The sequence below is a fragment of the Ornithorhynchus anatinus genome, chromosome 5 (genome assembly GCF_004115215.2).
Source record: "Ornithorhynchus anatinus isolate Pmale09 chromosome 5, mOrnAna1.pri.v4, whole genome shotgun sequence".
NCBI classification, from domain to species: Eukaryota; Metazoa; Chordata; class Mammalia; order Monotremata; family Ornithorhynchidae; genus Ornithorhynchus; species Ornithorhynchus anatinus.
The window spans coordinates 4,647,995-4,664,911 of NC_041732.1; the positions used below are offsets into that span (position 1 = coordinate 4,647,995).

General features: G+C 53.7%; 1 protein-coding gene across 1 annotated transcript; it reads right to left on the bottom strand.

The window, feature by feature from the left end:
• Window positions 1-299: 299 nt before the first annotated feature.
• On the bottom strand, window positions 300-10,307 carry LYPD3 (LY6/PLAUR domain containing 3). Its single transcript, XM_029066406.2, has 5 exons — window positions 10,217-10,307; window positions 9,168-9,299; window positions 6,811-6,981; window positions 4,835-4,996; window positions 300-1,099 (listed from the first exon to the last, which is right to left on the bottom strand). Exons 1-5 carry the CDS (start codon window positions 10,305-10,307, stop codon window positions 483-485), a joined length of 1,173 nt encoding a protein of 390 aa, XP_028922239.1. The 3' UTR covers window positions 300-482.
• Window positions 10,308-16,917: the final 6,610 nt, after the last annotated feature.

Below are 16,917 nucleotides of genomic sequence, written 5' to 3' on the forward strand. Positions count from 1 at the left end.
TGCCAGATCCAACTAACTTCAGGCCGGACCCCAGTCCAGAAGACCATGAGGCAGCCCCGCTCCACCCTTCATTCTCTTTTTAAAAAAATATGGTATTTGTTAAGTGCTTCCTCTGTGCCAGGCACTATTCTAAGCACTGGAGTAGGAGACAAACTAATAGGTCCTATCGCACAAGGGGCTCTCCATCTTAGTCCCAGTTTGCAGACGCAGTAACTGCGGCTTAGAGCCTAGGTCCTCTGACTCCCAGGCTGGGGCTCTATCCCTAGTCCAGTCCCTTGCAGAGTTCCTTGAAAACCTTCAAACATTTAAATATATTTTATTCCCATCCTTGAACCTTTCCCAAATACACAGCAGCGAGACCAGCTCGCCCAAGGTGGGGACCGGGGCCAGGGGGGAAGAGGGGGACGCAGGGGGACCCGGGGAGGGGGGAGGGTCGGAGCTGGGACCAGCCCAGGCCTGGGGGCTCAGAGGAACCCCCGTCCTCACAGCAGGGTCAGGGCAGCCAACAGAGCCAGGGACAGCCCCACCCAGGCCTCCTGGACTCCAGCCCCACCCTTGGGAGGGGTTACCTTGGCCCACTCCTGGGTGGGGTACTGGGCCCCGACGCCCCCCTTGGAGGGGTGTTGACTGGCACCGCTCCGCTCCTGGTGCCCCACTGGGCGCCCCCCGGCCGGATGGCCGTCGTGCATGTGGTCCGCCTCTTCCTCTGACTCTTCGGGTTCCGTGGCTGTCGGGGAGGATCCCCCCTGGGGGGTCTCCTCCGAGGTCGTCTTCTCTGGGGCCTTCTCCGAGGTCTTCTCCAGGCTCTTCTGTGTGGTCACCTCCGCGGGTGGCTTGGTGGCGAGGCCCGGGGCAGCTGGGGTCCCCGAGGGCCGGGGGGTGGCCGTCCCCGTGGGGGTCCCCGTGGGCCGGGGGGCGGGCAGGACGACGAGGGGCGGGATGCGGGGGGCGAAGTAGGTCTTGTTGCGGAGGTCGGCGTTGCAGCGAGGGCCCTCGCAGCACGAGCCGGTAAGTGTGAACCCCGAGTTTCCCGCCCCGTCCCGGGTGCAGTCCCGGTCCCGCACGCAGCCCCGCACGGGCAGTGATACGGTGATGTTGGCTGTGGACAGATGGGGAGTGGGGTGGGAGAAGGGGGAGATCAGGTGAGCCGGACAGAAGTCGCACCGGGAAGGACTAGCTTCGGCCCTCTCTTCCCCCATCCCTCGCCCCCTGGGCCGCACAGTGACACCGGGCTGGACCGGGCCGGAGGACAGATGCCGGGATCCCGAGGGGAGCCGGGGAGCAGAGTCCGGTGGGGAGGTGAACCCCTGAATGCCCCGGGAAAGGAACAAAACCCCGGGAGGCTTTGGATACTTCACTGGAGAACAGAAATATGAGAAATGTTTGTGGAGTCAACTGGAAACTGGCATTTTAGGGTTGGTTTGAGACAAGAGCTAGCACAGTGTCAACTGAGAGAATTAGGTCCCTCACCTAAGTTCTGGGGGGGGTCTTGAGGAATGGGGCTGGGGGTCAGGGAGGATAATAATAGCACTTGTTAAGAGCTAAAGTGCCAAGCACTGTTCTAAGCACTGGAGTAGATACAAGGTAATCAGGTTATCCCACGTGGAGCTCACAGTCTTAATCCCCATTTGACAGAATAAGTAACTGAGGCACAGAGAAGTGAAGTGGTTTGCCCCAGGTCACACAGCATACAAGTGGCAGAGCTGGGATTAGAACCCACGACCTCTGACTCCCAAGCCTAGACTCCATTAAGTCATGCTGCTTGGGGAGCAGGATGGAAGGGGTCCTGGAAGGAGTTTGGGGAGCAGAGCCAGGGCACTTTGGGAAGATCTTAGGGAGCAGGCCGGGGCACTGTGGGAGGATTTGGGGAGCAGGACCAGGGGTTTCTAGGAAGGTTTTAGAGAGCCCAGCTAGTCGGTAGGTTAGAGTCGGGCCTTTGAGATGAAGACACAAGAACTAAGGTTTTCAGCCTGGCAAAGAGAAGATTGAGAGATGACTAAAAAAACAAAACAAAACTGCTTTCAAATCATGAAGAATTATAACACAGAGAGAGGCAATGAAGCCAAATGGAGAGGGCTTAAGAGTCAGAAGGCATAAAGGTGAGCCCCAGCTTTACCACTGGCCGGCTGGTTGATCTTGGGCAAGACACTAAACATCTCTGGAACTCAATTTCCTCATCTCTCAATTAGGGAGGGAATGAGTCTGTTTATTGTTGTATTGCATTCTCCCAAGCACTTAGGACAGCGCTCTACGCTCAGTAAATACAGTGGAATGAACGAATGGATCCCCGTTCTTCCTCCCTCTTAACCCTTGAGCCCCTTAAGGGACAGAGATCGTGTCCTATCTGATTGCTTGTATTTTCCCCAGCCCTTAGCTCAATGCCTGATGCATACTAAGTGCTTAATAAATACCAACATAATAACTATCATTAATTTTAGAGGCTGAAGTCAGATGGGCCTGCTTCTCCACGGGGGGATAGAAGTTGGGCTTCAGGAAGAAAGTGAGAGGAAAGGATGGGAGGCACTGGAGTTGGGGAATGAAATTTCTGGGGCAGGGAATTCCTGAGGGCTAGAAGGGAGTCGTCTCTAGACTGTAAACTTGTTGTGGGCAGGGAACGTGTCTGCCAACTCTGCCTTACTGTACTCTCTCAAGCGTGTAGTAGAGTGCTCTGCACATAGTAAGTGCTCAATAAATATGAGCAGCGTGGCCTGGTAGATAGAGCACGTGCCTGGGTTCAAAAATCAATCAATCGTATTTACTGAGTGCTTTCTGTGTGCGGAGCTTAGTACTAAGCTCTTGGGAGAGTACAATATAACAGTTTAACAGATATTTCCTGCCCACAGACAAAATTAAAACCAAAATGACCTGGGTTTTGTTCCCGGCTCTCCTATTTGACTCTGGGCATTTCACTTAACTTCTCTGTGCCTCAGTTACCTCATCTTTAAAGTGGGGATTAAGACTGGGAGCCCCTTAAGGGACATGGACTAAATCCAACCTGATTCGCTTGTATCTATCCCAGCACTTAGTACGGTGACTGGAACTGCTCCTCTAAATGTAATCTCGTTGTGGACAGGGAATGTGTCCCTTTGTATTGTTGTGTGATACTCTCCCAAGCCCTTAGTAGCCAGTCAGTCAGTAGCATTTATTGAGCGCTTACTGTGTGCAGAGAGCTCTGTACTAAGCATGGGGAAAGTACATTATAACAGTAAGCGCTCAATAAATATGATTGGTTGATTGGCACATAGTAAGCGCCTAACAGAAGCAATAAAGGGCTGAATGACCAAATAAATAAATACAGACAATTACTCTCCCTGCCTTCAAAGCCTTATTGAAGGCACATCTCCTTCAGGAGGCCTTCCCTGATTAAGTTCCCCCTTTCCTCTTCTCCCAGTCCCTTCTACGTCACCCTGACTTGCTCCCTTTGTCCCCCGCCCCCCCAGCTGCTCAGCACTTATGTACAAAGATGTCATTTATTTATTTATATTATTAATAATAATAACGGTATTTGTTAAGTGCTTCCTATGTGCCAAGCACTGTCTCTCTCCACCTCTAGACTGTAAGCTCGTTATCTGCAGGAAATGTTTCTGTTTACTGTTGTACTGTACTGTCCCAAGCGCTTAGTACAGCGCTTTTGCTATACTGTACTTTCCAAGCGCTTAGTGCAGTGCTCTGCCCATAGTAAGTGCTCAGTAAATACGACAATGAATGACCCCTGGCCCACGTCCTACCGCTGTCCTTGAATGCTCTCCCTCCTCACATCTGCCAAACTAACTCTCTTCCCCTCTTCAAAGCCCTACTGAGAGCTCACCTCCTCCAGGAGGCCTTCCCAGACTGAACCCCCCTTTCCCTCTGCTCCTCCTTCCCATTCCCCCTTCTACCTCCCTCAGGTCTTCCCTCTTCCCCTCCCCACAGCACTTGTGCCTATTTGTATTTATTTCTCTATTTATTTTGTTAATGATGTGTATATATCTATGATTCTATTTATCTCGATGATATCTACGCCAGACTACTTTTGTTTTCTTCGGTTTTGCTTTGCTGTCTGTCTCCCCAGTTTAGACGGAGGGCCCGTCATTGGGCAGGGCTGGTCTCTACCTGTTGCCCAATTGTCCATTCCAAGCGCTTCGTACAGTGCTCTGCACCTAGTTAGCGCTCAATAAATAGGATTGAACGACTGAATGAATGTCTCCCCCATTTAGACGGTGAGCCCGTTATTGGGCAGGGAGCGTGGCTCAGGGGAAAGAGCACAGGTTTGGGAGTCAGAGGTCACCGGTTCTAATCCCGGCTCCGCCTCTAGTCAGCTGTGTGACCTTGGGCAAGTCACTTCACTTCTCTGGGCCTCGGTTACCTCATCTGTCAAACGGGGATTAAAAAACTGTGAGCCCCACGTGGGACACCCTGATCACCTTGTATCCCCCAGCGCTTAGAACAGTGCTTTGCACATAGCAAGGGCTTACCAAATACCACACTATTTTTTTTAATTATCTATCTGTGGTCGAATTGTCCATTCCAAGCGCTTCGTACAGTGCACCTAGTCAGCGCTCAATAAATAGGATTGATTGATTGATTGATTGAATGAATGAATGAATAAGACTAAAATGCCATCGATTGAATAGGAGGGAGAGAAGAGGGGCTGAAATGTTGTCATGGAGCAGCAGGGGGCGCTCTCCCCCAAGACTCCCCGTGGCGGGGGGAGAAAGACTACAACTCCCAGGATGCCTTGGGGGCCCAATGGGCGGGGTCGGCCCCCACCCCCCCGCGCCCGGCCGCCCGGCCGCCCGGCCGGGAGCCCCGGGGCCCCATGGGAGTTGTAGTTCGCGTCCGGGCGATGGCTCACCTGCCGTCAGGGTGACGTTGCCGTCGAAGCAGCCTCGGTAGTGCTGGCCGCCCGCGTCGTAGCACTTGGCCACCGGGGCCGCGCTGCCCGCACAGGCCTCCCGCTTCTGCCCCACGCAGCTGTAGCACTCCGCCCCGTTGGCCTCCTGGGCGCTCTCGTTCCCTGCGAGAGACCAACGCTCAGCGCTCCCTCTTCCCGGACCCAGCCGGCCCAATCCCCTCTACTCATAATGATAGTAATCTTGGTATTTGTGAAGCGCTTACTAGGGGCAGAGCACTGTTCTAAGCGCTGGGGGAGAGGCAGGGTCATCGGGGGGGCCCACGTGAGGCTCTCACAGGCTTCATCCCCATTTGACAGATGAGGGAACTGAGGCCCAGAGAATAATAATGTTGGTATTTGTGAAGCGCTTACTAGGTGCAGAGCACTGTTCTAAGCGCTGGGGGAGAGGCAGGGTCATCGGGGGTCCCACGTGAGGCTCCCAGTTTTCACCCCCATTTTACAGATGAGGGAACTGAGGCCCAGATAATGATAATGTTGGTATTTGTTAAGCGTCAGTCAATCGGATTTACTGAGCGCTTACTAGGTGCAGGGCACCGTACTAAACGCTTGGAATGGACAACTGGGCAACAGACAGAGACCATCCCTGCTCGACGACGGGCTCGAACAGAACAAAACTGACTGTCAACTCTAGTCTCTCAACTCGTTGGGGCAGGGAAGGTGTCTGTTCAGTGTTATGGTGGACTCTCCCAAGCGCTTAGTACAGTGCTGTGCACACAGTAGGGGCTCAATCAGTATGATGTAAGCTCGCCGTGGGCGGGGAATGTGTCTATTGTTATATTGGACTCTCCCAAGTGCTTAGTACAGTGCACTGCACAAGTAAGCACTCAATCAGTACAAGTGATGTACTCTCGCTTTGGGTGGGGAATGTGTCTATTGTTATATTGGACTCTCCCAAGCGTTTAGTACAGTGCTCTGCACAAGTAAGTGCTCAATCAGTACAGTTGATATACTCTCAATGTGGGTGGGGAATGTATCTACTGTTATATTGGACTCCCCCAAGCGCTTAGTACAGTGCTCTGCACCAGTAAGTGCTCAATCAATACGATTGAGGTAAGTTCACTGTGGACAGGGAATGTATCTATTGTTATATTGGACTCTCCCAAGCGCTTAGTACAGTGCTCTGCACAAGTAAGCGCTCAATAAATATGATTGATGTAAGCTCGCTGGGGGCGGGAAATGGTTTTATTGTTATATTGGACTCTCCCAAGCGCTTAGTACAGTGCTCTGCACGCAGTCTTGTTTTGTTTTGTTGTCTCTCTCCCCGCTTCTAGACTGTGAGCCCGTTGTTGCGTAAGGATGATCTCTATCTGTTGCCGAATTGTACTTGCCAAGCGCTTAGTACAGCACTTTGCATGCAGTAAGCACTCAATAAGTACGCTGAATGACTGAGTGAATAATAATAATAATGATGGTATTTGTTAAGCGCTTACTATGTACGAACTGCTGTTCTAAGCGCTGGATGAAAGTAAGTTCTCAATAAATGCAACTGAGCAGCCTGGCTCAGTGGAAAGAGCACGGGCTTGGGAGTTAGAGGTCGTGGGTCTAATCCCGGCACCGGCACTTGTCAGCTGTGGGACTTTGGGCAAGTCACTTCACTTCTCTGGGCCTCAGTGACCTCATCTGGCAAATGGGGATTGCGACTGTGAGCCCCACGTGGGTCAACCTGATGACCTTGTATCTCCCCTAGCGCTTAGAACAGTGCTTGGCACATAGGAAGCGATTAACAAATGCCATCAGTATTATTATTATTATGAATGATCGGCACATGGTAAGGGCTTACAATCCCCGGTGCTTTTTCCCCCCTTCTTCTTCTCCTGCTCCCCCTTTCTGCCCTCCGTCCCCTCGCTTTGCCCTCCGGGCGGCCCCTCCAGGCCTTCCCCCCCTTCCCGGCCCGGGACCCTCCCCCGGTCCCTTACCGGCAGGGTTAAGCGGAGTGGTCGTCAGGTTGAGCTGCCCGTTGCAGCGGTCGCGGTCACACTGCAGCAGCTGCAGGAAGCCCACGATGCCGTGCAGGTCCAGGCCTCGGTCATTCTTGCCCGGCAGCCCCGAGCCGCAACCCTTCACCGCCAGCGAGAACTGACCGTGGACTGAGGGGGGCAGAGGGGACACAAGGGGCAAGAGGGGTCAGCAAGAGCTGGCCTCCGAGCCCCCCCAAGCGAAGCCCACCCGAGGGTTTCCAGTTTTCCTCTGTGGCACCAAGCAGGGTTAATAATAACGATGGGATGTTAAGCGCTTACTAGAATAATAACTATTAGGGATTTTGTTAAGCACTTACTATGTGCCGAGCACTGTTCTAAGTGCTGGGGTGGATACGGGGTCATCAGGTGGTCCCACGTGGGGCTCACAGTCTTAATCCCCATTTGACAGATGAAGTCACTGAGGCACAGAGAAATTAAGTGACTTGCCCCAGGTCACACAGCAGACAAGTGGTTGAGGCGGGATTAGAACGCACATCCTCTGACTCCCAAGCCTGTGCTTTTTCCACTAAGCTACGGTGTTTCACAAGATGATCAGGTTGTCCCACGTGGGGCTCCCGGTCTTCATCCCCTTTTTACAGACGAGTTAACTTTGGCACAGAGAAGTGAAGTGACTTGCCCAAAGTCCCACAGCTGATAAGTGGCGGAGTTGGAATTAGAACTCACGACTTCTGACTCCCAAGCCCGAGTTCTTGCCACTAAGACACGCTGCTTCTCCGAGTTGGCAGCCCCGGGGTGAGGGGCCACGGTTCAGAGACTAGGATGAGAAGCTGTGTGGCCTCATGGAGAGAGCACTGCTCTTGGAGTCAGAAGGATCTGGGTTCTAATCCCAGCTCGGTCACTTGCCTGCGGCGGGACCTTGGGCAAGTCACTTCACTTCTCTGTGCCTCAGTGACCTCATCTGTAAAATGGGGATCGAGACCGTGAGCCCCTCATGGGACATGGACTGTGTCCAACCCGATTTGCTTGTTTCCACCCCATTGTTTAGTACAGTGCCTGGCACACAGTAGGCGCTTGGCTCAGTGGAAAGAGCACGGGCTTGGGAGTCAGAGGTTATGGGTTCGAATTCCCGCTCTGCCGCTTGTCAGCTGGGTGACCGTGGGCAATTCACTTCACTTCTCTGTGCCTCAGTGACCTCATCTGGAAAATGGGGATCAAGACTGTGAGCCTCATGTGTGACAACCTGATGACCCTGTATCTCTCCCGGCGCTTAGAACGGTGCTCTGCACATAGTAAGCGCTTAACAAATACCAACATTATTATTAACAAATACCATCATAATAATAATAATCCTGGCTCCACCACTTGTCTGCTGTGGGACCTTGGGTGTGTCACTTCACTTCTCTGAGCCTCAGTTCCCTCATCCGTAAAATGGGGATTAAGATCGTGAGCCCCACGTGTACCTACCCCAGCTCTTAGAACAGTGCTAGGCACACAGTAAGCGCTTACCAGATGCCATTATTTTTATCACTATTATTCAGAGACTAGGACGAGAAGTAGTGTGGCCTAATGGAGAGAGCCAGGGCCCGGAAGTCAGAAGGATCTGGGTTTTAATCCCAGCTCTGCCACTTGTCTGCTGCGGGGCTTTGGGCAAGTCCCGTCACCTCTCTGGGCCTCAGTTCCCTCATCTGTAAAATGGGGTTTAAAACCATGAGCCCCACCTGGGGCAGGGGCTGTGTCCATCCTGATTCCCTTGTATCTACCCCAGCATTCAGCACAGTGCCCGGCCCGGAGTAAGCAGTGTGGCTCAGTGGAAAGAGCCCGGGCTTGGAAGTCACAGGTCAAGGGTTCGAATCCCGGCCCTGCCACTTGTCAGCTCTGTGGCTGTGGGCAAGTCACTTCACTTCTCTGGGCCTCAGTTACCTCATCTATAAAATGGGGATTAACTGTGAGCCTCACGTGGGACAACCTGATTACCCGTATCTACCCCAGAGCTTAGAACAGTGCTCGGCACATAGTAAGCGCTTAACAAATGCCAACGTTATTATTATTATTATAAAAAATAAAGGAAAAAAGCCACCAGGGGCAGGGGAGGAAGTGGGGAGGGGAGCTTAGCCCTGGGTCACTGGGGGTCTCGGAGGGGGGCGGGGCTGGGGGGCAAGAGGAGTGGTGGTTCCTGGGATTTTAGAGCATTTTCCTAGTAAATGAGTCCCACGCAAATGTCATGCAAAGCGGTGGTTTGGTGCGAGTCCGGAGGGAGGGGCAGGGTTGGATTCCGTCTCGGGGCCTCCCCCCTCCTCCCTGGCCGGCTGCCTTCCCGCCCCCGGACCCCTCCCTCCTCTGGGTCCCAAACTCACTGGTCTCCACGGCGCCCACCGCCTCCGTGCAGACCTCCGTGCCTGCCGGACACTTCACCGTCTTCACCCGGGCCGGGGCGCACCCGTTGTCCCCTTTCTGCACACAGCTGTAGCATTCGAGAGCGCCGGCTCCTGCGGGGCAGGATATGCCGCAGGGGTCAGAGGCCCTTCTGCCCGCGCAGCTCTCCCACGCCTGCGGGGACAGCCTCCTCCTCCCCTGCAGCCTCCCCCTCTCCCAGGCGTGACAGCCTCCTCCGCCCCGAGGGCTGACAGCCTCCTCCCCTGCAGCCTCCCTTCTCCCAAGGCCGAGAGCCTCCTCTGCTGCAGCCTCCCCCTCCCCAAAGGGTGAGATCCTCCTCTCTTGCAGCCTCCTCCTCCCCAACGGGTGAAAGTCTTCTCTCCTGCAGCCTCCCTCTCCCCAAGGGGTGAGAGCCTTCTCCCCTGCAGCCTCCTCCCCCCCAGGGCTGAAAATCTTTTCCCCTGAAACCTCCCTTCTCCCAGGTGTGAGAACCTTTTCCCCTGCAACGTCCCTTCTCCCAGGTGTGAGAGCCTCCTCTCCTGCAGCCTCCCCCTCCCCCAGGGGTGAGATCCTCCTCCTTTGCAGCCTCCCTTCTCCCAGAGGTGAGACGCTTCTCCCCTGCAGCCTCCCAGGGGTGAGAACCTTCTCCCGTGAAACCTCCCTTCTCCCAAGGGGGAGAGTTTTCTCTCCTGCAGCCTCCTCCTCCCCTGCAGCCTCCCTTCTCCCAGGGGCGAGAGCCTTCTCCCCTGCAGCTTCCCCCTCCCCAGGGGTGGGAACCTTCTCCCCCATGTGAGAACCTTCTCCCCTGCAGCCTCGCCTTCTCCCCTCCCCTCATCTTCCCGAAACGCCTCATAAACGTTAACCACCCTCACCACCAACACCTGCAGCGTCCCCCACGCCCTGGACTCCTTCCTCTCTCCCCCGCCGGCCTCATCGGTCTACCCGGCTCCACCCTCCACGGTCCCTCCTTCCCGGCACCCCCATCTCCCCCCGCCAAGGGAACCCCCCTCAATGTGTCCCCCCTTCCCACCTCTCAGCAGCTGCAGCAGCAGCAGAGCGGGCCCAAGGACGTGCGTCCACCTGCTGTGCATCCCTCTCCCGAGCAGCTCCTTGCTGTGCATCCTCCTTCTCTGTGGCTCCCTCTCTGGGTGTGCCTGCTCTGACCCAGGTTCTGGTCCCTCTTACCTGGGCCCCGCCGAGGTGAGTAACCACCCCCGGGGCAGGTCCCCGCCCCGCCTGTCAGCGCGTCAGCTCTGGGGTGGGGTCACCCCCAACGTTGCGTCACGGCCAGAGAGAACGGTCTCCGGTCTGGGCCCTTCGACCCCCGCCGTGACCCGACCACCTCTGGGGAGGAACACGGTGGAAGGGGGTCAAGACCCAGCCAAAGCAAGCAACACCCTCTTCTCTTCTTTGGGATCTTGGCCCCTTTGCTCCCTGTGGGTGGCCTGGTCTGCGGTGGTTATGAGAACCACAAAGGCTTAGTGGATAGAGCGCGGGCCTACGAGGCATCTCATCCCCGCTCTGCCACTTGTCCGCTGGGTGACCTTGGGCAAGTCACTTGACTTCTCTGGGCCTCAGTTACTTCCTCCAGAAATGGGGGTTAAGACTGGGAGCCCCATGTGGGACAGGGACTGGGTCCAACCTGATTAGCTTGCGTCTACGACGGCGCTTCTGTTTATTGTTGTGTCGTACTCTCCCAAGCGCTTAGCACAGTGTTCTGCATGCAGTAAGGGCTCAATAATTATGATCGAACGAGCGACGCTTGGCACATAGTAAGCGCTTAACAAGTCCCACAGTTTTTTGTTTTTTTCCTGGGAGGCCACAGCATCTCAAAGCCTCTGCTGGGCCTGCTGACAGGCAGCCGGCTCTGGGGGGGCAATGAAAACAGCCAAAGAGAACATTCCCCTGCATCTTTCACTGTGTCCCAGCCCCCTGTGCGGATGAAAGGGGCCGGGGGTAGAGGGGGGTGAAGGGAAGGAAGAAGAGGGAGTTTCGGGGGGCGGAGTTGAGACCAGGGACTCCCCTCCCACCTGCGCCCTTGGGCTGGGAACCGGCTGGACTGGAGTGACAGGCGTCTCAGGGAGCGGAGAACAGGGCTGTGAGAGGAACCTGTCCGGGCCTGCACCCCCACCCCCCTCTTTTCCCGGGGTGTCTGCCCTCACACACACACCCACGGGGCCCAGAGACAGATTCGATGAACAGGGGACTACAGGGAGATAGTTCTCTCTGGGAACTTGCGGAAGCTGCAGGGGAGAAGGCTCTCAAGCCCATAGATGGGAAGGGAGAGGAGTCAGGGAAGTGGATACCAAGAGCCACGTCTGTGGGTTTTTACTCCCTAATCTCTCTGCGGAGATTCACTCAAACTGGATGGGTAATCCTTGATCTGGGAGGAGACCTGACCCAGCCCTGAAATGGGGCCAAGGGAGGAAAAAAAAAAGATTCCCACAGTTCTGGGGAGGAGGGGGGGGCGGTGACGGAGGACAAGGATCTGGCCTATCTGGTGGGAGAGGTTGGAAAAAAAGATTCCCATCTGGACACGCCGGGTCGGCCTGGATTGTGGATACAGTGGCCCCAGGATGGAGGGGCGGTTACTCCCCATTTCCCCATTTCCTGCCGATGACCCCGGGGGGGGGGGGGGGCCGAAGAGGAAGGAGGGGCTGACCCGGGGACCGGGTTGACGTTTCCGATTCTGACTCAGTCCAAGCTAAGTGGCCCCTGCCCATCCCTTGGATCGGGATGTGGGTGCGGGATGCCAGGGGGTTAGAGGAGTCTCTCCCTGCAACTAAGGCCTGGCCATTCCAGGAAATCCCTGGGGTTTATGGGGCCACTGGGTCCCCGAGTTGGAACCCAAGAGGTCTGATGGCATCCGCGGTTCCCGCTGAGCCGGGCGGACCACTTCCGGCCCGGGCGGGCATTACGCAGAGTCCTGGGCCCCTGGAGAGGTCGGCTCACGGCTCCTTGGGACTGCGTCTTCTTCCCGTCTCTCCCAGCCACTAACCACCTCTTGCTCATGCCTTTCCTCCTTCCTGGAACTTCTCTCCCCATCTTCAAGGCCCTTCTGAAATAGCTCTTCCAGGAAGCCTTCCTGGATTAATCCATCTACCCACTTGCTGCCCCTTTAGCACTTCCACTTGAGTTCTCAAAATCCCCACCTTCTGAGGATATATATATATAAGCAGCATGATCTAGTGGAAAGAGTATCGGCCTGGGAGTCAGAAGACATGGGTTCTAATCTTGGCTCCGCCATATGTCTGTTGTGTAACCTTGATCAAGTCACTTCACTACCTCATCTTTAAAATGGGGATAAAAGACTGTGAGCCCCATATAGGACAGGGACTGTGTCCAACCTGACTACTTTGTATCTACTCCAACACTTAGAACAATGCTTGGAATATAGTAAGCACTTAATGAATGCCACAATTATATATATTTATTTATATTTATATATATATATATACATTTATTTATAGCCCATTAACTCCTCATCTGCAATTTCTTTGAATGTCTTTCTTCCCCGCAAAATTAAGAATTCCTTGAGGGCAGAGATCCTTTCTACTAGTCCTGTAGTACTTTCCCAAGAATTTAGTACAGTGCTCTGCACAGAGTGGGCATTCAATCAATACTATTGATTGACTGATTGGTTGGGTGGCTTTGTGCAGCCCCTGGACATCGCAGTGATTCTTCCAGCTCTCTTTAGGTACAGAATGTGTCTACCACCTCTGTTGTATTGTTCTCCCCCAAACACTTAGTAATAATAATAATAATAGCATTTGTAAAGTGCTTACTATGTGTCAAGTGTTGCTGTAAGCACTGGGTTAGCTACAAGCTAATCAGCTTGGACACAGTCCCTGTCCCAAATGGGACTCATAGTCTTCATTCCCATTTTACAGATGAGGCAACTAAGGCCCGGAGAAGTGAAGTGACTTGCCCAAGGTCTCCCCAGCAGAGCCGGGATGAGAACCCAGGTCCTTCTGACTCCCAGGCCCGGGCTCTATCCACTAGACCGTGCTGCTTAATATAGTGCTCTGCACGTAGTAAGCGCTCAGTTAACGATGAGGGAGCATGATCCTTGGAGAAGGAGGTAGAGAGGCGAATTGGAGCTGAAACCAGGACACTTGTTTTGAAAGAGTGGGTGCGGGAGGGAGAGTGGGCGGGGGAAGGAGGGCAGGCAAGACTCCTGGGTCCTTTAGAAGAGCTAATCCTGGGGACCACTGACGTGGGTTCTCGGGGAATCATCTCTCTGGCTGCCATTCAGTACAGAGCTCTGCACACAGTAAGCGCTCAATATATTGATTGAATAGAGAAGTAGCAAAGCCTGTTGGAGAAAGCCCGGACCTGGGAATCAGAAAGACCTAGTTTCTAATCCCAGCTCTGCTATTTGTCTGCCTTATAACCTTGGACAAGACGCTTAACTTCTCTGTGCCTCGGTTTTCTCGCCTGTAAAATGGGGATTAAGATTGTGAGCCCTACGTGGACCAGGGACTATGTCCAACCTGATTAGTTTGTATCCACCCCAGTGCTTAGCATGATGCCTGTTTACTTGTTTCGATGTCCGTCTCCCCTCTTCTAGACTGTGAGCCTGTTGTGGGCAGGGATTTTCTCTGTTGCTGAATTGTACTTTCCAAGCGCTTAGTACAGTGCCCTGCACACAGTAAACGCTCAATAAATATGATTGAATGAAGTGCTTAACAAATATGATAAGGAAAAAAATGAAAGGGGTTGAGGGGCAAAGTGGGGAGTCGGGGTAAGGATGGCCCTGGGGGCTAAGGGGGTGCTTCCTAAAATCCAAGTACACAGAGGCGGGGACAGGGAAACACAAAGGTTAAGAGGTTTATTTCCATTATTTATTTATATTAATGTCTGTCTCCCCCTCTAGACTGTAAGCGTGCTGTGGGCAGGGCACGTGTCTACGAACTCTGTAACGGTGTACTCTCCCAAGTGCTTAGTACAGTGCTCTCTAAGCCCGTAACCTTGAAGTTATCGTTAACTCCGCGCTCTCATTCAACCCTCATAACCAATCCGTCACCAAATCCTGTCGGTCTCACCTTGACAGCATCGCCAAAATCCGCCCTTCCCTCTCCATCCAAACTGCTACGACGTTAACACAATCACTCATCCTATCCTATCCCGCCTGGATGACTCCATCAGCTTCCTCGTTGACCTCCCAACCTCCTGCCTCTCCCCACTCCAGTCCATACTTCACTCCGCTGTCTGGATTATCTTTCCACAGAAACGTTCAGGGCATGTCATCCCCTCCTCAGAAATCTCCGGTGGTTGCCTGTCCACCTCTGTATCAAACAAAAACTCCTCACCATTGGCATTAAAGCTGTCCATCACCTTGTTCATCCATTCATTCAGTGGTATTTATTGAGCGCTTACTATGTGCAGAGCACTGTATTAAGCAGTTGGAATGGACAATTCGGCGACAGATAGAGACAATCCCTGCCCAATGATGGGTTTACAGTCTAATCGGGGGAGACAGACGTCCTTCCTACCTCACCTCGCTTCTCTCCTTCTACAACCCAGTCCGCACACTTGGCTTCCCTGATTGAGTCCCACTTTTCCTCATCTCCCACTCCCTTCCTGCGTCCTCCTGTCTTGCTCCCTTGGCTCTTCCCCCCCCCCACAACCCCACCACAGCACTTATGTATATATCTGTAATTTTATTTATTTAGATGTCTGTTTACTTGTGTTGATATCTGTCTCCCCCCCTCTAGACCGTGAGCTCATTGTGGGCAGGGATTGCCTCGCTTTATTGCTGTATTGTCTTTTCCAAGCCCTTGGTACAGGGCTCTGCACACAATAAAGACAAATTAATGAATGAATGAACGAATAAATACCACTGATTGATACAGAGGGTTGGTTGGCGAGGGCAGCGGCCAATCAAGGAAAGCAGCATGGCCTAGTGGAAAGAGCCCAGGCCCAGGAACCAGAGGATCTGGGTTCTAATCCCAGCTCCACCACTTGTCTGCTGTATAACCTCGGGCAAGCCACTTAACTTCTCTGTGCCTCAGTTATCTCATCTGTAAAATAGGGATTGACTGTGAGTCCCATGTGGGACAGGGACTGTGTCCACCCAGCGTGTATCTACCCCAGCACTTAGTACAGTGCCCGGAACATAATAAGTGCTTAGCAAATACCATTTAAAAAAAAAAAAAAGGCCCTCTATACCCCGAGCTTGTAAACTCATCCTCTAGACTGTAAGCTCATTGCAGACAGGGAATGTGTTTGCTATTTTGTTATATTGTAATAATAATAATGTTGGTATTTGTTAAGCGCTTACTATGTGCAGAGCACTGTTCTAAGCACTGGGGTAGATACAGGGTCATCAGGTGGTCCCATGTGAAGCTCAGTCTTCATCCCCATTTTACGGATGTCACTGAGGCACTGAGAAGTGAAGTGACTTGCCCACAGTCATCCAATTGACAAGTGGCAGAGCAGAGATTCGAACCCTTGACCTCTCACTCCCAGGCCCGTGCTCTTTCCACTGAGCCACGCTGCTTCTCTGAACTCTGCCGTGTGGTCAGTACAGTGCTCCGCACACAGTAAACACTCAATAAGTACAGTTGATTGAGTGAGGACCCTTCTGCTCTGAAGTAATGGAGACCTTCAGGATGCAGAGGTTTCGGTAACAGAGAGGCGGATTTTTCTCTGAGTTTATTATTACAGCACAAGAACATCAATAAATAGGCTCCCCCCACCTGCCCCACCCACCTCCGCCCCCACCCCAGGGATGCCCCCTGCCCCGGGCTGGCGCAGGGGGGTCCGTGTGGGCCGAAGGTCCGGAGCCCTGGGCCCGGGCCCCGTTTCCGCCATTGCTCAGCGAGGACCTGGTCTCGCCCTCTGACTGAGCGATGGCCCTCTAAGACTGTAAGCTCGCTGTGGCAAGGTAATGTGATACCAATAATAATAATGATTATGGCATTCGTTAAGCGCTCACACCGTGCCAGGCACTGTACTAAGCGCTGGGGTGGATCCAACAAATGGGGTTGGGCACAGTCCCCGTCCCACGTGGGGCTCACAGTCTCAATCCCCATTTTCCGGATGAGGCAACCGAGGCCCAGAGACGTGAAGTGACTTGCCCAAGGTCTCCCAGCAGTCAAGTGAAGCAGCGTGGCTTAGTGGAAAGAGCCCGGGCTGGGAAGTCAGAGGTCGTGGGTTCTAATCCCGGCTCCGCCACTAATCAGCTGGGAGACTTTGGGCAAGCCACTTCACCTCTCTGATCCTCAGTTCCCTCATCTGTAAAATGGGGATGAAGACTGTGAGCTCCACGTGGGACACCCTGATTATCTTGGATCTCCCCAGCGCTTCGAACAGTGCTCGGCACATGGTAAATGCTTAACAAATACCATAATTGTTATTTATTATTATTAAGTGGCGGGGCGGGGATTAGAACCCGTGACCTTCTCACTCCCAGGCCTGGGCTCTAGCCACTCGGCCATGCTGCCTCCCAGGCGTCTATTTTGTGTATTTGCCCAATAATAATTTTGGTATTTGTTAAGCGCTTACTATGTGCAGAGCACTGTTCGAAGCGCTGGGGGAGATACAGGGTCACCAGGTGGTCCCACGTGAGGCTCCCAGTCTTCTTCCCCATCTGACAGATGAGGGAACTGAGGTCCCGAGAAGTGAAGTGACTTGCCCACAGTCACACAGCTGACAAGTGGCAGAGCTGGGATTCGAACCCATGACCTCTGACTTCCAAGCCCAGGCTCTTTCCACTGAGCCACGCTG